We start from the raw sequence: 19,602 nt of genomic DNA, 5'->3' as shown, positions 1-19,602 counted from the left end.
ATGGCGAACCACGTTGTCAGATCTATTCAATTCAGGTACATTTTATAAATATTTGTTCAGCACTGTTTCAACGAACGTGCGCGTCCCACGCAGCATTATAACATGCGGAGATCCTGAGAAAACTCTGCAAGCCTGAGCGTGATGAGCTCTGAAGAAGTTGAAAATTTCGCAATATTGATTCGCGCAATGGCAAGCGGCTGCTGGAGCGCGAGCACTAATTCGTCAAGTGATAACGGCGTTATTCCACCTTGGGTTAAATAGAGTGCAGATTTGATTGAATCGCTGCAGCAACATTTGCACGCCTGATTTCCACCGTGGAAAGTTTAGCGAATTCTCGTCTTAGGCCGGAAACACGGGAAATCGGCTCCGGGGATGACGTAGAGATATCGCGATTGGAATGCCGAGAGACGCGATAAGGACACTTGCCGAACGAGAAAGCGAGAGATGCGCAGACCGAGCAAGAGGAGGAAAAAACTTATTAATCGTAAACCAGTGGCATGCCCACCATCTGCTTTAGCTGGCCAAATAAACATGGTCGAATTTATAGAACTGAAAGGCGGCGAGGGCGAAGCCGGGGGCGGGGGAGGATGGGGATCGACGCTCTTGCGGATCTGCCACCGTTTAGTGCGGTTTTCAAACGCAGCCCATCCAGCATGCGTTCGCAAGACGGTAAAATAACCGCACTTTAGTGATCTTCAGTCGGGTTTTGACAGTCGGTGTCTCGGCGGTGATTTAGAACGGAGCTGACGGGTCGCTCGCAGCACCGACGACTACGGTTGAATTGGAGTAAAATGGGAAGGGATAGAGATAAATCTAAATCAATTTTCTAGCACCGCTTGTTCGATAGATATATCCGCTTCTTACACTGCAGCAAAGATATAATCATTCGTTGCCTCAGAGGTGCCCTTTTAGCAGCATAGATATAATAATACTCGAACGGAAACTTGAACCTGAACTTTGTACATACATAGAGATTGCGTAACTTTATAGCCGACTTCTTGTTTTGCGAAACTTCAAGTAGAAGACGAAGAGAGAAGAGAAGAAAAAAAAACGCCGACACCTAATCCTATTCATGCTTTCAACCCATCGCGACTAACTTTCCCCCGAGAGTAATAAAAAAAGTTACTTCAAATTTCTACTGGATTCGCGAAGCTGATATATTATCACCATATAGGATCGTATTGGGCGAGAATCGTGATCGCGTTTCTTCACTCGTTCAACACGGAATAAATTTATTAAATATTATTCCCTTTTTACTTGAAAATTATTTTCCATCCGACAAGTCTGCAGAGATTTTACAACGGTCAAGATATAATCGTACATTGTCAGCTGGACATGAACGCTACCCGTCAACTAATTACGAAGTAAAACAAAAAAATTGTCCCGGGCAATACAGACTTTTTAACCAACCGTAAAACATAACGAATAAAAATGTGCCACCGCGTTTTATCGGTGTGTCGGAATTGTGAGCAATTTTTTTAAATACGTTGACTGTTCGTTGAATGCTTGGTGAAAACACTTGACGCAATGGATGCGGTGAATCGCGTCGTGCTCAACGTCGGAGGGATTCGTCATGAAACTTATAAAACTACCTTGAAGAAAATCCCGGCGACCCGGCTGTCGCGGCTAACGGAAGCTCTGGCAAACTACGACCCCATCCTCAACGAATACTTCTTCGACCGACACCCAGGCGTCTTTGCTCAGGTCCTGAACTACTATCGTACAGGGAAGCTGCACTATCCTACCGACGTATGCGGTCCCCTTTTCGAGGAGGAATTAGAATTCTGGGGCCTCGACTCTAACCAGGTTCGTCTTCGTTAATCGGCTCAATTTATACCACGCAGCGTTAAATCCTCCAACGTTTATCAGATCTACTTTAATTCGAGTAATCGGAGAAAATGATGGAGAAGTAAGAAAATTGAATTCGCCAATAAACGATCAGGGTTATCTACGGTTAATGCATAGTAGCGTTACATTTTTGTTCGTCTAATTCTCGAGGCAACGAACGTTTGTTTACGGTGACTTTTTGTATATCACGATAGTGTAAATTCAGGGTGTAATAAAACGACCGCACTATTGCGTGCGAAGAACAGAAGCAGGTTTTTTATTATTGAAATAAGATGATCGTCGAGCTATATACACGGTGTACAAAATATTGTTATAACGTTGTCTTCTTTTTTCATTCGTTTTACATTTACATTGAAGCTAGCTAACTTTGGCCGTACAATAGCGTGGGGATCATTAAAAACCTTGGTTCAGCTTTTAATGCCGTCATAAAAAGTTGTTGTATCGACGCAGATGTATTTTAAACTGACATAAATTCCGGTGCAGTATATAACCACTGCATGAATCCAACCTCATCCGCGAGCATGTTGCACAGGGTGCAGGCACAGTCTCTGATTACTTGCACGCTGGAGGCTGCTGGCGACTGCGAGAGATGCCTGATTAATGTCAAACAGCGTGAACAGCTTAACAACCTTCGACGGGTCTTCGTTTCATGTCCGTTTTGCCCCGTAAGCGCTAAACGATCGTGTAATAGTCGTTAATGCTACCGCGGCCCGCGCCTTTTTCTCTTCATCTTTCACCTCAGCCACGCAAAACGCAGAACCTTCAAAACCAGTTGCCTTGGCATATAACTGTCCGCTTCGCAGTAGTGGGGCACTTTAACTGGATACAGATAACTTTTCGTTCTGAGTTAAATATAGGTAATCCTCAAATACGAGTAAGCCCATTTAATCTGATCTAGTACTATTTAATCCAGTATCAAAGTTGCATAATAGGTAATGGCGATGGTTGGTAGAAACTTTTCCTCGAGTCGTGTAGAATCCTGTTTTGTTACGCAAATTACCCCGCGACTGCTTTACCCTTGGCTGTACGAACGGGAAAAGGAAAGTTGCTGCTACTTTTTCCACAACTGACTGAACTTCAGTTCGCCAAAAAAAAACCCCGTTACTCATTGTCGCGTCGTCATACGTCATTCGAACCGCGAATAGGCCCCGCAGGTTCTGCAGCTTTGGATCGTCTTGAAATGGTCTTCGTCAATCCAGAAATAGATCGATCATAATAGCCTTGAATATGAAAACAAGTGGAATCCCTAGCCACTTCCATAACCCTAGCTATAGAGCTGCCGATTCAGTGTCTTCATATTGAAAATATGCGCGCAATTGTCTGCTTAGTACGTTTGTTCATAATGCTTACGTAATTGACTTTCCGGCTTTTCATTCCACTCTCTTTCTTCTCGTCCGTAAATTGTCCATCCATTAAAATAATGGCGTTCACTTATATCTCAAGTCTCCTGTTACACCACAATATGTGGTCGATAATTGTGACTCAAATATCTTTCGACCATACTCTGTAATTTTCGCCAATTACTTCATGCGGAAATAATACCGAGTTAATAATATTTCGGTACTTGTAAGATTACTCCTTTGAGCTAACGAGGGGCTGGCATCCGTAATTATCAATCAGTGGACGGTTACTTGATTTAGCGTTGTTAAGGGTAACCATTTCCAGTCATATGGTATGTTTCTTTACTATAAATATTATGATAGTGCAACAATTATCATAGCACCAAAAACAGTGTTGTATCATTGTACCACTAGTCGTGATTTACTTACAATCAAATTCCACCTTGTTCAAGTTAATAGAACAGTAATATCTCGTGTTGTTGGGTCGATACCGATCGTCGCACAGGTAGAACCGTGCTGCTGGAGCACATACAGCATCCATAGAGACACGCAGGCGACCCTGGCCATCCTGGACAAGCTGGACATCGACACGGACCGTCCAAGCGAAGAGGAAGTAGCGCGCCTCTTCGGGTACGAGGAAGCTTACTACTCCGGGCGACTAACCAAGTGGCAATGCCTCCGTCCTCGTATCTGGGCCATCTTCGACGAGCCCTATTCCTCGCCGCTAGCCAAGGGGATCGCCTGTGCGTCGATTCTGTTCATCTGCCTTTCCATCATCACGTTTTGCTTGAAAACACACGAAAACATGAGAGTATCACGTGACACGACAAGAACCGACAACCACCGTGACCCGACAGAACCCCATTGGGCTTTCTTCTACCTGGAATTGGCCTGCAACGGCTGGTTCACGGTCGAGCTAGTGCTTCGTTGTCTGGTTCGTATAACCGCCATCTCCTTACAAATGACCAGATGTTTCTTTTTCCGCGTCATTTTACGAAAACTAATCGAAGATCAGAGTCGCACTCTTTTCTCAAATCATGTCACATGATCGTTCGTCCGTACTGGAACAATCACAGCGGACAAGCGGCGTTAATTCTTATCTTTATTTCTCAGGTCAGTCCAAGCTTGAAACAGTTTGCTATGTCGCCGGTGAACCTTATCGACCTCGCAGCAACCCTGAGCTTCTACACGGAGTTTATGATCGATCAAGTTCAATTTTTGGAAGCCTTCTCAGTCGTACGAGTTCTTAGACTGTTCAAGCTCACTCGGCACTCCCCAGGTCTTCGCATTCTGATTCACACCTTCAAGGCGTCCGCCAGAGAACTCGTCCTCTTGGTCTTTTTTCTGCTGCTAGGCATCGTACTGTTTGCCAGCCTGGTCTACTACGCCGAACGATTTCAGGTACGTATCACCAAATTGAGGACAAGGAAATATCAATTTAGAAGATCTAACTAAAATTCCGACATAGTTGTCGAACCAAATACATAGAACAAGAATAACTCTTCCGGACATAATGTAGCTTTATGAGTGAATGTATCCGCGAAATTTGTAAGCTCTTAAAAATTTCCGCAAGATAAACAACCGCATTTTTAGCTTGACCTCGAAGCACTTTCTCAGTGCCGCGAAATGTGAGGAATTCCTTTGTTTACCAAAAACTGTAGACTCCGTACCGACGCTCGCAGAAATCCCCGAATTTTAAGCTGCTCCGTAACCTGCAACCAGAGTTTGTCGCATGAAACTTTTATCGTGAAATGGAGCTTTTCTTTCGCCACGTACTTCTCTGCGTATCTTCTACTTTAACTGAGAGTAATTCCTCGGAGTCTACTTGTACTAGTTTCCACTTCCAGTCTACCGCGTTATTCTCTTCATTCAACTACCTCTACATTCCGCGTGTGATCCGCACGTTTTACTCGTGGAGTTGATACGCCCTGAATAGTCGGAAAGTTGCGACTCCCCTACGAGTATAGAGAACCGTTTCACCGCGTACCCCAAGCCATGCGTCTCCGACAACGGTGTTCAACAGCCCGTAAACACCGCACTGCGTCACTTCGTGCTTGAATCTGAAAGTCACAAATCTCTGCGATTCCTCCGAAATTTGGAAATGAACGCACGCGATACTCTGTGCTTTCTGAATCTGACAGCGCGTTACCTCTCAACTGTGTTTGGGTTCCCAAAACGCCTGGCGGCTGAATCGAACCCAAATTCAAACATTTCTCTTGACTTCGAGATGAGCTCTTTCTCGATCAATTACCGAGTATCACCCGGATCAAAGTCGAACTCTCGTGCCTCACTTTCCAGCATAATCCAGGAAACAACTTTGAAAGCATTCCCGAGGGTCTCTGGTGGGCTTTGGTAACGATGACCACGGTTGGTTACGGCGACATGGCGCCCAAAACATTTCCTGGAAAATTTGTCGGCGCTCTTTGCGCCCTGGCTGGAGTATTAACCATCGCTTTACCAGTACCGGTAATCGTCAGCAACTTCTCGATGTTCTATTCCCACACGCAGGTGAGTTTCGATGGCACTGCACTCTATGCCATAATCACGATATATCTAACTATCGTTTCGTCTGAAATTGCGTGCAGTTTCAAAGTTACTTTTATTTTTATGCCGAAAATGCTCATGCTTCCTCCTTAGGCTCGCAGCAAATTACCGAAGCAAAGACGAAGAGTTTTGCCAGCAGAAGCACCGCGCAGAAACAGACATCACAAGCCTCATCAAAATACCACCATTCAAAATCAAGACTTCGTGAACACATTGCCGAGGTTCACGGCTCCCCTAATGCCTCGACCGGCCACCATCGGGATCGATACTTTCCTGCAACTGCAGGTAAATTGTTTTTATACACATTGGTTTATCAGCTCGTTACTCTGTCGCCGTGATGCAAGATTGAAATTGGTGTCAAAATTACTCGGCCAACGTAGTAGCCGTTACGATAAGTGTGGATCGCAACATGACCGACGATGGAAGTACGATTAACGGCAGCAGACGTCTCCTGGAGTGAAATTGACTCGGTCATAAAACGGGTCACTGCGCATACAGCGATGAAATTGTTTAACGACGAATACGCACAAGGGGCGAGGGAATAAGCTATATAAAACGTTGACGACTATATAGCGATCAGCGCCGCTCGACAACGTCGCATTAATTTGCCCTTACCGCTGCCTTGAACACCCTCTAACATCTTGCGACCCTCGCTGAATTTTCGCAATAAATTTTTCATATGTGAAAAAGATTAGAACTCTAGTGCTCACACAATGAAGAGATAACAGACGGAGGGTTAGTCTAAGAGGATAATAGAAACCTCTAGAAGGATTCGTTCACTCTCGTCTCGACACAGTTTCGATGGCTATTCCATTCGATCGTGTGCGAATAATGACTTTCGTAATTTTACAAGAGATTCTATTGCGAAATATTATAAATTATTTTTCGTGTAATTATCAAATTATGGAAAATCATTCAGTTGTGCTTTTGGAATTTTCAGCCACAGATTTTGGCGAATCTAGCAGAGATTCGGCCAAGAGCTACGACGATGCCATCTGAGCAGAAGGAATTCACAGCGATCCAGATCACGAACAACAATTCCAAGGACTGTTCACCCGAAGAGTTGAATCTAGAAAAGGGGAAGACTGCAGAGACCGTAGAAACATCTGACATTGAACCTCAAAAATCAGCCTCCCATTCATCCGCAATTCGTTCGGATGCATGCGACCCTACTTTATCATTGTAACCAGCTAGATGACGGCGATTTTGATTCATTAGCACACAAGAGAAATGTTAGTAAGACAGATTTGCTTGTGCGAAACGTGACGTTCGCGTTTCAGGATTCAGATGAATTTTCATCAATGTTTAGTTTTTCTTTCAGTTATTTTCATTGAATGAGTAGACATGTATGCCTGAAGTTACGGATGCCTTGTACTATAAACAGGAGAGATGAGAGCCCAGAGAAGTAACACACGTGGTTTGAAAGTCAAGGATATATGGTGATGAAAAATTGACAAGTAATCCCAAACAGTTCGTGTTATCGTTTAATGTATAAATGAATGTCTTGATGTAATTCAACTTCCCTGACTACCGTGCCAGAGTTTGAATGGTAAAAAAAACATCGCGGACCAACTCGGTGCCACAGGATTGAACGTAAAAGCTGCAGAGACGTCAGAACTCTGGTCACGTGCGTATAATCCGCCAGTATCATTTCACCGACGATCGAGACTGGTGAAAACGTCGCGACTGAAAGCCACGTAAATGGGCTGTTTCATCAATTGATACGCAATCATGTGGCTGTAACTCGATTCCCTTCGCTTCTGGCTGCTGTGTAGTCATAAACTCGCTACCAAAGGTAATTATTACGACGAATTTCCATCGCATACATGTTTCGCCTACCAATTTCAACTTATACACATAACTATCCCGATTCCCCGTAGCTCTATATTTACGCCTCTTGTTATGCTTCCTCTTCGTTTCTAGAACCGCGAACGACTAGGTTTCAAAAGCGTTTGTTAAACATCCGCTTTGAAGCGAGTTGACTGTTGGCGTAGTCCCACGTACCGTTCTTACGTAAAATTTAAATTCCAAAATCAGAACGGGTTTTGGGGGAAATATAAAGTTCAATGTTTTGCGTAACCTGCAGAAAAACTAATTCAGTTAATGTATTATGGTAGTGTTTTATTGTTCGGAAAAAATTCCGTCGCTCTGTAAGATCGCATTCTTTTCCGAAAGACTTCGAGCGTGAAATATTGAAAAAGAAATATTTTACTGGACTAGAAACAAACCGAAAAACCGAAGGAATTCGACTGCAGTACGTACGGTCCTAAAAGCAAATGCGACTCCGGAGTACATATGCACCTTTATCAAAATATTAATTAAGCACAACAAATTCTGTTCCACTGCCGAACTCTTGAATGAAAAATGTTGCAATCCTGCCTGATGGTGTTTACCGAACTGTGCTGAGGAAACCGGTGTCGCCTATAGGTATATCAATTTTTAATACGTAGCTTGCAGCCGGTTGTCCAGGTCACTGCACCTGAATGAAGATTGTAGTTTATTAAACAGAGCCTTTTTCACTCTCGCACAGGTAGGTACACCGAGCGCGCATATTATCTCCGTGCCAGAATCAGACGGTAAATAATAACATCTTATGCGCGGGGGTGATTAATGACCTCATTACTGATTAATGCTCTGTCGCTTCTGGCGCGGCCGTGTCACTCGGCAAAGCGGTAATTACACCCACCACGTTTAAGGAAGCCGATAACATTGTCGGAAAGTCAATAATAATAATAATTTCAGTCAGCGTACATCCGGTATATAAGTACTGGAATAAAGTGACGATAATTGTTAATAAGATCAAGCTATTTCGGAGTCGAAGTCTCGAGGAACGAACTTGACGTTCTGGATCAGTATGATAAAATCGAGCTTGAATAACATTTCGGTTCGGCAATAATCTACAGTGCGGTGCTCCGCGCCCGCTCACGGGCGGGATCTCAGCCTATACCGACACTTTTATGTTGCAGCAGCTAGTCTACGGTATATGGTTATAGGTATAGACGGTTAAAAGCTGCGGCATATAGGCAGAGTTTCCTCGCGTGCGAAGGGCGCAAGCGTCCTATCGACCGGCGGAACATTTGCTCGAGGCAACTGTCCCCACCAGGATACCGTGAGCCACCTCACCCTCGGGTATTTTCTTTGAAATTTACCTGACGTCACCGGGGCGCGTGGCTTCTTCGTAGCTGACTTCGCGTCGGGCAAAGGGAAATCCTGAGAGGAAGTCGTCGCAGAGACTCGGGGAATCCGCGTCGAGATGCGAGTTTCCTGCGAGTTCCCCGACTATTCCCTGATGGCCCGACGACGCCGCGTGCCGACACGTCGCCAGGTTGATCACGTATATTCATCGGCTTCACTCGGCGTCGACCGGCCTTAGTTTCACCCGGCAATCGGGCTCCTGCTGCCTGCTTCGTTTCTTCACCAGCTCCCTTCTCGCCGAGCTGCTTTCTTTCTTCCAGCGTAACGGAGGATGTAATTTTCGCCCCCGGTGCAGGTTACGAGCTCCGAACTAATTTTCGCCCTCGCGCAACGCTAATGTGCAGAAATTCATAAAACGCCGGAGCTATAAGCGGCGAGCTCCACATATTCATATTTTATTACCCAGTGAACAAAATCAGGTGCCGCTGTAATATTTAGCGAGGACACTCGGTAGTCGATATACCGCTGCAACCGCACATGTACGAGTCACCTATACTTATCGAGGATAAAACCATCTTATACGGAAAGCTGTGACGAGTCTTGTTCCGTGTCGAAACCTGTAATGTTGGAAAAATGTCCATCGAAAGGGTTGTAAAACGTCAGATAAAACGGGTTATCCCCTACGATCCTACGGCACAAGGGTCAGAGGGTGAACGGTAAGAACAGCGAGCGAAGGGCGAGTGGCCAAGAACGAATCGGAGGAAATAAAATCTGACCTCTGATCTTATAATTTCGTCAACTTTCCCAACCATGGACGTATAGACTCGTGAAGCACATCGTTATCTCGGCCGTTTGCCTACCCCTTACGGTTACGAGTCATTTATCTCCGCGTTGAAAGCCTGCCCACTTGATGCGTATCGGATAGGTAGGCTATCGACGTATTTTTGATCGTATGCATCGTGCCGGTTGATTGATTACATCCAGGCTAGGGCGCGGGTGACTCAGGGTACCTAATACTCGAAATGAAAATCTCCCTCAGCGAAATTTAACGTATTCCGCAGCCCCGCCAACACTGCGTGCGGCCAGCTCCCACACGCTTCTACATATTATAACTATGCGCCATGTCAGAGAAGAGCACACTCGGGCCGGCTGGCTTTGGTTACAGATATTGCTGTTTTCATAGCGTGCGGGGGTGGCGTAGGCGCGACTTATAGAGGGTACGCCATTTATGGCAGGCACAGAGCCCCTCGTGTACATAAAACGCGACGCGGTGCAGGGTGTGTAACACCATGGGGCGGAAGGGTGGGAAGTCGAGGGGGCAGTGGGTCAGCGATGCGGTCGTCGACGGAAGTGGCGGTGGAGTGAGCGGCAACGGCGACGGCGACGTCGGACCACGACGTCGACGTCGAGTTTGCGCGTCGAGACGCCCTCCTTCGTCCCCCGGGACCCCGCGGCGCCGTCGCTCACCGTCGGGGTCAGTTTAGTCTGCGCTCGACCGGAGGCCGTTTGGGACTAGACCGACTATGAACCGCGCGTCGTTGTCGTTGCCGAGTAACCAGCGGTGAGCCGCGGAGTTAATATTTCGGCACACGACGAGTTGTTGAAGAGCGGAAGGCTTTGGAAATCCGCGTCCGTTCAGTGAAGTGAATCGCGGAATAAATTCGCCGACGGAATCCCTACGTTGGGGAAAAACGAGGCTAGCTGCCGTGCCGGTGCCGCACCGGTGCCGTGCCGGCGCCAGGTGCTTGTCATGAGAAGAGGACGGAGCCGCTGAGATGTCGCGGAGGATATGCTGGTCATGAAAGAGCTAAGGGTGCGTAGAGAAAGGTGCCGAGGCGAATCGCTGCGGCAACCTTCCGGATTTCACCTTGCCCTTTTCAGCCTCGTACCGGGTATATTTGCCCGCCATTTCGTCCCTGCGTAGATGGAACTCGAATCGCGGTTTCACCCGGTAGTACCGAGTCGTGCGCTACGTGCAGGGTGATTAGGGTGACCAAGGCAGATTAGGGTTATCGGTTGGCTCGCGTGCGTGCACGCACGATATCGATTCCGCGCGCGCTGCCTCGGCACGGCGAGAGTGTGACGTCACGGGTGAAGGAGGAGGTTTCGATCGCTCGCTGTCAGGCGCGCTCGCCCTGGAACGGGGGTCACACCGCGCACCGCGGGAACGTGGTGAGCCTTCCACGAGAATTGACCGTCCGTTAAGGCGTCCGACCTGCAGACGCGACGTCGAAGGCCGCGACATCTCTCCCACCCAGCTTCCAAACTCTCTGCATGGCCGTTTTTGTCTGAGATGACACGCGCACGCAACCCTCAATTATGTTTTCAGGTGTGCCCGTTAGCGTGAAATCGTTCGGTTAAGTCTGCTGCAGGCTTAGAAACAAAATCGGGAAAAGCGATCGAAGACGGAGCAAAAAGAGGAGGAGCGTGACATCGCGGACCGAGTTTTATAATCCTTTTATCTCTATTCAGTTCGATTGACGAGTCCCGCCTCGCCGCGTCCCTCGATTTCAATCAGATTTCAAGCCCAATCAACGGGAGGCGCGGACTTCGCTCGGTATGAAAATTATTCAGCGGGTATTTCCGCGTGACCTGTTCGAAGAAGAGCCCGAGCCACGGTGTGGGGAACAATTTATAGACAAAGGGTGGCTAGACTCGTGTGTTATAATTAGGTATGCATGTTATACGCTCGTCAGTGTGATATATGGCTGATGAAATACGTGAGTATAGAGATACGGATTGATTGTTGCAGGTGGGATCGGCGCTACCAGAGCCGTGATCAGTATGAACCTGATCAACATGGACGCGGAGAACCGCGTGGTTCTCAATGTGGGGGGCATCCGCCACGAGACGTACAAGGCGACCCTTAAGAAGATCCCAGCAACCCGACTCTCCCGGTTGACCGAGGCACTGGCTAACTACGACCCCATCCTGAACGAGTACTTCTTCGATCGACATCCCGGTGTCTTCGCCCAGGTCCTCAACTATTACCGGACCGGGAAGCTGCACTATCCGACCGACGTGTGCGGGCCCCTCTTCGAGGAGGAACTCGAGTTCTGGGGCCTCGATTCGAACCAGGTTGAGCCCTGCTGTTGGATGACGTACACGCAGGTATAATCTACGCGGGCCTCTTTCGGAGATCCGTCTTCCTCCTCGTTATCCTTCGTCGCAATTACACATCAAGAGTTATTTGCATGACTCGATTTGACTCCGTTGTGCAAATGAACGTCAAAAGATTGCCCGCCAATTTCAACAGCGATGAATTTTTCATTAACTCTTAGCGAAGAACGGAAGAAAGATAAAAAAAAAATATATCAAATTCCGCACGACAGAGCTTTCGAGAATCGACCGGCCCGTTATTTCGGTGTTCACTTGTTTGCTTAGGGTAGATAGGTTTGATTTTGCACTCACCGACTCAATCGTTATACTTCGAGTCGACGCTCCCTGAAACCCTAAATCCACGAACCCGTAAGGACAATTACATGTTCCTTCTGTGATTTCGCGACTGTCTAAAACCCACACCACTCTATTCTGGGAAGCGTCGATGTCAAACTTGACCCTTGCCGCTCTTCCACGCCAGATAACTCTCGCGGAAATTTCAACACCTTCACCATTACTGCAAGCGACAGCTTTAAAGAGAACTTTTCAAAAACTTTTTACGACCCTCCAGCGTTTTCGATGCAAATTTCATTGTTTGATCATTAGTGAACCGCGTCTGCTATTGTCGATGAAAGTTTACTCATTAATTGACGTTATTATGGTTTCACCAGAGTAAGATGCTATTCGGATTAACTCGTAGACCGAAGCCATGTTTCAAATATGCTAATGTTAGACGGATTTTATGCAGACGTCGATTAAGTGAGTCGAGTAAAAAAAGAGTGAAGAGATAAAATCTTATGTCTGAGAATCGAAACTACATTTCTGCAATATTTATTGCTAGCAGCATAAATAGTTTCAATTACAGTCGGCGTTCTGCGAGTTTACATTCTGATACGGACTTAAGCATGCTCGATTATTGGTTTCGGAAACTTTCCGGGAACTTGGATCCCACAACAGCTGACGTGGCGAACCAAAACGTCAGTTAATTCTGTTTTGGTGAAAACTTTATCTTGTCTAGAGTACTTGCAGATCGTCCAGATTTTTGCATCGTACATACTTGAGCGAGACCCGCAAATTCCGCAATCATAGTCTTGTTGCGTTTCACGGCGGTATTTAACCGTTACACGGCTACTCTCTGGCGTATTTAACGGTTTTCCTCAAACTGAGCTTGATCTAACTCTCGGCTAACGTGCACAGGTGATGTACATACATACACCTGTAGTATATTTCAACGCCAGCGGCGGACTCCGCAACGTAGTACCGTCCCAGGTATCGATTGACCGCGCTAGAAAGAAAATAGATCAGGGACCAGAAAGTTATTCTGTACTGCACGCAAAGCGGTTCTTATTGTTAAAAAAATGTTAGCCGCGTGAGACGGTCTATTTACAACCCATCCGACTCGGTATAACACTTTTTTCTCTCGAGACGAGAGATACAGGGGTACGATACGATGCATAACCAGGCCATAAATCAGAACGAATGTTAGATCAGGACTATCTTTAAAGAGCATATTCGTAACAAGGGAATTGCCACCTTACTATGCCAGGAGCATAAAAACAGCGATTACATTGTTCGAGAAATTCGCAAAGACGTTAGCGCAGGTATGCTCCAAGTACTTTTCCCGATAATGCAGTGATTCATGATCTTCGGTTTACTGGTAACGTCAGCTCAAATGGAGCAAAAGAAACTGCTTTCACGCTTAGTGCGGACGATGGTGTACGTATAAAATAAAGTTTACTTTGTAGACGTAAGAAAGCCCGCGAACACCCAATCTGCATTGTATAACAGATATAAAAATGGCAAAAGAAAGTTATTTGCATCTTTTGCCATCCCCTTGAGATTGTTTAATAGCTTTTTTTGAACAGCTCTTTCCGATTTTAGCATCGGGATACTCAGGAGACACTAGCCGTCCTGGACCGATTGGACCTTGACACAGATAAACCGAGCGACGAAGAACTCGCAAGGAAGTTTGGCTTCGAGGAAGACTACTACGAGGGAACACTTTCATGGTGGCAGAGGCTCAAACCGAAGATGTGGTCCCTCTTTGACGAGCCCTACTCCTCAAACGCTGCGAAGGTAGGTAGGTTGGGCTGAGTTGTATTGATGCGAAGATGCCGGTCTCACTAAACGGAACTTTGTCAATATACTCTGAAAGCTCTTGAAATTAACATAGTTTGCTGGTCCAATTACACATAATGTCCCGATATTAGCTATCGTCAACCCAGTAATTACATACAATACGTAATTACGCATTTCCCAAAGTAACCCTTTGCAGCAGCTACTTGACGGTGAAAATTTTTCGTTGTTCTTTCTTTCGTTACAATTTATACCTATCCATACAATCGATCGTTTTTGATCTCTTGGAACTATAGGCTGCATGTAAATCGCAGGTGCAATTAGCTAAGAAAGACTACTGTGAGATTAATATTTGGTGCCTTTGAACGTATTTGTCACTGACATAACGTAAAATTTTGGCAGCTACGTTCGTTTTCATCTTCGGACGGCACGTTCGTAGCCTTCAACTCAATTCGTAAACGAATGTAAACCGTTTGAAACAGCGTTAGTGAAACATCTTGAAGATGATTGCAGTCAGATGATACGAGAATTGTACGCATGGGTTGAAATTTTCGGATCCTCATCGTGGTCTGGTTTTTTAGTAAAAGGTAAAGAACTAGTAACTATTTTGCAAATTGGTGAACAGACGTGATGAAGATACGTGAAAAAAGGTGAACCAAAGAAGGATCGCAGAATTAGAAGCATCAGGTGAATTATAATCTTACTTCTTAGAACTGTCGTAAGGCAATTTTCAAGTAGCTTGTGGTTAAGGGGAACGAGACTCATCAATAAAAAAGTGATACCGATGTTAGTAACTCAGTCTTTATTTATAATATTTGTCTAACCTAGTATAAAATTACAGTTTCTTTCTTCTCGCTTCTGACTTGTTTAACGTTTTTCTCTGTGTGATGTAACGAGTTTTTAACGGGCATTTCTTGCAATAATTTTTTCAATAAGCCGACGCAGCATATTGTTAAATGAATACACTGTTTGTAAATTGAGGAGTCAAACATATTCAAGTCCCGGTTCAGTGAAAATCGAGCTCTGCTCCACAAGCCTCCCATTTCCATGATATTCTCGCGTGATTTGAATAACAACCGTCCGCAAATAGATATGCATTTGTCGTCTTTGAGTCGGCGGCATCTCACGGCTCACCGCCCTTGAGGGGTCGTTCATTGCGAATCAAATAACCTTGTCTCCCTAGAGAATCTAACTGGCGACAGGCGCGCACTCTCAGATGTTCAGCTTCAGCTTGGTCTCGATCCACTCAAGGACAATAGCTGATGATGTTAAAAGTTTTCACCCCATTGAGCAGAGTAGGCACTCAACTCTGAAGATACATGAGGAAATACAATTTAGTCTCCCGTGTTGCAGATCATCGGTGTGATTTCCGTATTCTTCATATGCGTGTCGATACTGTCGTTCTGCCTGAAAACTCACCCGGACATGCGGGTGCCAGTGATAGTAAACAATACGGTGTACATCGGGAACAAGACGTCCTGGGCGTTGGAAAAGACGCAAACGAATGCCCACGACGCGTTTTTCTACATCGAGTGCGTATGCAACGCGTGGTTCACCCTAGAGTTCGTGATACGCATTGTGGCGAGCCCCAACAGATGCGAGTTCATAAAAAGTTCGGTGAACCTAATCGACATGATAGCAACTCTGAGCTTCTACATAGACCTCGCCCTCCAGAAGTTCGCCGCGCATCTGGAGAACGCGGACATCCTCGAGTTTTTCAGTATTATCAGAATCATGAGACTGTTCAAATTGACGAGACACTCCTCGGGGCTCAAGATCCTGATCCAAACCTTCCGGGCGTCCGCGAAGGAGCTGACCCTCCTGGTCTTCTTCCTTGTTCTCGGCATTGTTATATTCGCAAGCCTCGTCTACTACGCTGAGAGGATTCAGTACAACCCGAAGAACGACTTCAAGAGCATACCTCTTGGGTTGTGGTGGGCTCTGGTCACCATGACCACCGTCGGTTACGGAGACATGGTGCCGAAGACGTACGTCGGGATGTTCGTTGGCGCTCTTTGCGCCCTCGCCGGTGTGCTAACGATCGCCCTCCCGGTCCCCGTCATCGTCAGCAACTTCGCAATGTACTACAGCCACACGCAAGCCCGTGCAAAGCTCCCGAAAAAGAGACGCCGTGTGCTTCCCGTCGAGCAGCCGCGGGTCAGAGCGCCCGGCGCCCCGCCGACCGGAGGTCCGGGAGGAGGTGTTCCTGGATGTGGTCAACAGGCTGCCCTGCTTCCCCCGGGGGGCTGCGGCGGCGGGGGGCCACCCGGGGTGCAAAACAGACGGATGAACGCTATCAAGACGAATCATCCAAAGGACCCGTTCGCCACTAAAGCAGGTAAGAGCATGCTGGAGGAGTGAGTGCTCCGTGCGAATTCGCGTTACCTTTTGTCGAACTTTGCGCGAGCCAAAATTCACTTTGTGTTCTACCGGCCACGGAACTGCAGCTTCTATTTAATAGTTACACCGCACAAATGAAAGTTATTGCACGGATTCGTGGCGTTTAGTCAATAGAGCTTGTAACCCTAGAAAGTGAACTAAGTTAGACTTTTCGTCCGTAAAAACTGTTCTACTTACAATTAACGTTAAATATGCAGAGAGGGAATCACACGTGGCGTGATTACATGCGTAACGTTTGTATTCTATAGATAATTATCTTACAGATTGAAGTCGATTTATTACACGTACATTAGACACTCCGGGCTTTATTCACTTGTATACTTTTCCTCAAACTTCACTACCTGACGGGAACGAGAAATACGAAATTACTGTTAAATAGAACTCATCACCAAATCGTTGGCCTTTACACATGAAGTCGTCGGCTGAATTGCAGATATAAAATTCAAGTATAAAATCCCTCAAATGATATGCAATTTGCCCATCTACTTCAATCAGTTTTTGGGTTTTGTAAGCTGGGGCAAATAGACATAAGTAAGTACAATTCACCGAGTCGAATAATCTTTGTATCTCAATTAGTTCGTACTCGTGTACCTTCATTCATATACTACACATGAATGCTTCCGTGTGTGCGGCCTGTTCGAGAATTATTATAAAAAATGTATCATCAGTGGTAAGGCATAAAGCAAAGCTGACTGCGAACGCCACGAGATATTGTGAATTTCGAATAAACTAAATTCCCACATCACTGAAAGTCCGTGGATTATGGATATTTCGGAACCTTCCAACCAATTAGTCGCAGAGCTAAGGGGCTCGCGGTAACAGCATCATCTTCGAAAGATGGCATTTTGTTAATTGGGTTTGACGCGCTTCGTTCGCAAGTTTGCACTCAATTTATACAAAGTGATGTACGACGTTAGCCCTGTGTTCGGAGTTACTTCCAATATTCATAATCGAAGGTCAAGCAGGTAATCGGAGCCACTGCGGGATAACCGCGTTACTTATTGACATCTCCCGCGACTGGCTAATTAATATCGTACTAATAGAGCATCGCCAGGCCGCACACTACAGTGTGCATATAGGTATACCTGGGTAACACGCGGAATTATGGCATGTTGGATACTCTATCCTCATGCGGCAACGGTCAAGGTATACGTGATGTATGTGTATAGGTACACAGTTACACGTACCGAAGCAATGTCAATAGAATCACAAGATTCCCGGGGCGTTTAAATATAAACACTGTCGAAATATGCAGGTGCAAATTGCAAAAATATACATACATGGATACGTATGATAAAAGGGTAAAGTTGGGCGTTGACGAGGGTGTTTCAAGGGTGCAAGGTGAGCGGGGAAGGTTAAAGGGCTGCTATAGATTGTTTTCTTTTTTTTTCTCTCGTGGGTTCTAGACGAAGGCCGAAGGAACTCGAATCTGCGAACCAACGGGACCAAGACATCCGGAGATTTGGGTTAACGTTGACGAGGAGTCGAGTATCTGCTGCTGAGACCTCGAACGCGAGTCCTCTTCTTGTAGAACTGGGGGCTGGACAGGGCGCAGAATTTGGTATAACAGGGATGGCAAGAGAGATTTCGAGAGTGTGTGTGTGTTTCCGTGCGGGTGAGTGTGCGTCTGTGAAGATGAGAGAAAGAGTGAGAAATGAAGATGGCCTGTATTACACGTATGCGTCTGCGTTGAGAATCGCTAGAATACGAGGGACAGGGTAAGGACGAAATTCCTTCGTCCCGATCAGCCACGACGTGTTTAAAAATAGTTACAATTGTGTATAACGAAAGATTCGATCGGTCAATGCGGAATCTATATCAATCGTCGATCGACCAGTGAATCAATCACGACCACGTAGCGTGTAGCACCCTCTGCCCCTCACCTGCCCCCGCCCCACCACCTTGACCTCGACCACTCTTCGCCCCACGCAATCGACCCTTTTTAACGCCTTTCACGCGGCTGCGTTCGAAAACTCGTCATAGCGCCGTTTTCAAAACCTTTTGCCGGAAGGTAAACGCCGAAGGAGCGTAAATGAATAACAAGAAATTCCAAGAAAAATATACGCAACGATTTCCGCAACGCAGTCGCGGCTATATCACTTTGCGCACCCTGATGCCGCCGGGACCAATTCAAATGCCCCCAGACCACTCCTTGTATCCGCCCCTGTCCCGCTGCAATTAACATTTTTCATTACGTCCTAATATAATCCTTGAAACCTGCAACCTGCACCATGGAAGAACGGGAATTCCGTTGATCGTTTTCAGTCGAGTTATGACCGGAAGAGAGATAGGCCGTTGCTGTACATAAACACACATATTATACATATAGCTCTGCGCGACAATTAAGGCGCGCACGTAAAGCTAGAGAGAGAAAGAGAAAGAAAGAGAGAGAGAGAGAGAAAGAGATATGGTACGTAGAAGAATGCGAAGAAAGAAGTACCTATCGTGAAATTGTTATAAGGCGAACAGTCCGATGTTTTTTTATATTTGTATTTATACTGATTAAATGTTAAATTATACATATATAATATTGCTGGTTGGCGAGTGCATTTTAAATAAAGGGAACAATGAATAAAGGGAACAATGGAATATTCGGGTAAGAAATATAACACAGAAAAAACGTCGAAAAAAATGACAAAAAATTAAAACAAATCAAAAAAAGAAAAAAAAAAAAACCAAGCAAACAGTAACATACAAAAAAAAGCAAATAACAAACAAAATGAGAAAATGCACCGATTGGAATTTAGTCAAGTATATAACGTTAAATCTATTCTATAGTAATATACTTCCAATTTTTATCAAATTTTATCAAAATTATACCGAACCGTATAATAGAATCCGGGCTCGATTTATAACAAACATCGTACCCTACACGTGTATGCACGTGTTTATACATCCATATATACGTACATATTATGTATATGACAAAATATCCGCATAAATTGACGATCGCACCGCGATCATAGACGTCGTTAAATCATATAATAACCATCGTCCGACGTCACGGTCTACGCGGTCAGATCACGTAACGTGTGTAATATATGTATAAAACGCGTGGTTCGCGCGTAACGTAATGATATAAACACATGTAATGTGTAACACGGTATAATAATACATACAATATAGCACCCGATAAAATCGGCGTATGTTAAATTTGTTC

The 19,602-nt window shown here is 45.6% G+C and overlaps 2 protein-coding genes across 5 annotated transcripts; both read left to right on the top strand.

The window, feature by feature from the left end:
- The first annotated feature begins 640 nt into the window (after window positions 1-640).
- LOC107218512 (potassium voltage-gated channel protein Shaw-like) lies at window positions 641-7,545 on the top strand. Of its 2 annotated transcripts, XM_046729930.1 has the most exons (7): window positions 641-1,806; window positions 3,694-4,122; window positions 4,302-4,589; window positions 5,487-5,696; window positions 5,826-6,017; window positions 6,673-6,964; window positions 7,054-7,545. In XM_046729930.1, the coding sequence occupies exons 1-6, from the start codon at window positions 1,528-1,530 to the stop codon at window positions 6,916-6,918; spliced, it is 1,644 nt and encodes a 547-aa protein (XP_046585886.1). In that variant the 5' UTR covers window positions 641-1,527; the 3' UTR covers window positions 6,919-6,964; window positions 7,054-7,545. The 2 variants fall into 2 exon arrangements, with proteins under 2 accessions (XP_046585886.1, XP_015511897.1); XM_015656411.2 differs by having other exon boundaries at window positions 6,673-7,545.
- A 2,819-nt stretch (window positions 7,546-10,364) lies between these two features.
- On the top strand, window positions 10,365-19,170 carry LOC107218661 (potassium voltage-gated channel protein Shaw). Of its 3 annotated transcripts, none has more exons than XM_046729928.1 (5): window positions 10,365-10,680; window positions 11,620-11,978; window positions 13,848-14,042; window positions 15,381-16,380; window positions 17,849-19,170. In XM_046729928.1, exons 2-5 carry the CDS (start codon window positions 11,652-11,654, stop codon window positions 17,911-17,913), a joined length of 1,587 nt encoding a protein of 528 aa, XP_046585884.1. In that variant the 5' UTR covers window positions 10,365-10,680; window positions 11,620-11,651; the 3' UTR covers window positions 17,914-19,170. The 3 variants fall into 3 exon arrangements, with proteins under 3 accessions (XP_046585884.1, XP_046585885.1, XP_015512090.1); XM_046729929.1 differs by lacking the exon at window positions 10,365-10,680 and adding an exon at window positions 11,146-11,539; XM_015656604.2 differs by lacking the exon at window positions 10,365-10,680 and having other exon boundaries at window positions 11,598-11,978; window positions 15,396-16,380.
- Window positions 19,171-19,602: the final 432 nt, after the last annotated feature.

The sequence above is a fragment of the Neodiprion lecontei genome, chromosome 1 (assembly GCF_021901455.1).
Source record: "Neodiprion lecontei isolate iyNeoLeco1 chromosome 1, iyNeoLeco1.1, whole genome shotgun sequence".
NCBI classification, from domain to species: domain Eukaryota; kingdom Metazoa; phylum Arthropoda; class Insecta; order Hymenoptera; family Diprionidae; genus Neodiprion; species Neodiprion lecontei.
The sequence above is the reverse complement of the archived record's forward strand: the minus strand, read 5'-3'. Positions and strand labels throughout refer to the sequence as shown.

Excerpts from the sequence above, each read along its gene's own strand:
- LOC107218512 (XM_046729930.1), top strand. The coding sequence starts at position 1,528 with ATGGATGCGGTGAATCGCGTCGTGCTCAACGTCGGAGGGATTCGTCAT. Across the intron at positions 4,123-4,301 it reads AGCTAGTGCTTCGTTGTCTG|GTCAGTCCAAGCTTGAAACA; the intron begins GTTCGTATAACC and ends TTTATTTCTCAG. Across the intron at positions 6,018-6,672 it reads ATACTTTCCTGCAACTGCAG|CCACAGATTTTGGCGAATCT; the intron begins GTAAATTGTTTT and ends TGGAATTTTCAG.
- LOC107218661 (XM_046729928.1), top strand. The coding sequence starts at position 11,652 with ATGAACCTGATCAACATGGACGCGGAGAACCGCGTGGTTCTCAATGTG. Across the intron at positions 11,979-13,847 it reads GTTGGATGACGTACACGCAG|CATCGGGATACTCAGGAGAC; the intron begins GTATAATCTACG and ends TTCCGATTTTAG. Across the intron at positions 16,381-17,848 it reads CCCGTTCGCCACTAAAGCAG|ACGAAGGCCGAAGGAACTCG; the intron begins GTAAGAGCATGC and ends CGTGGGTTCTAG.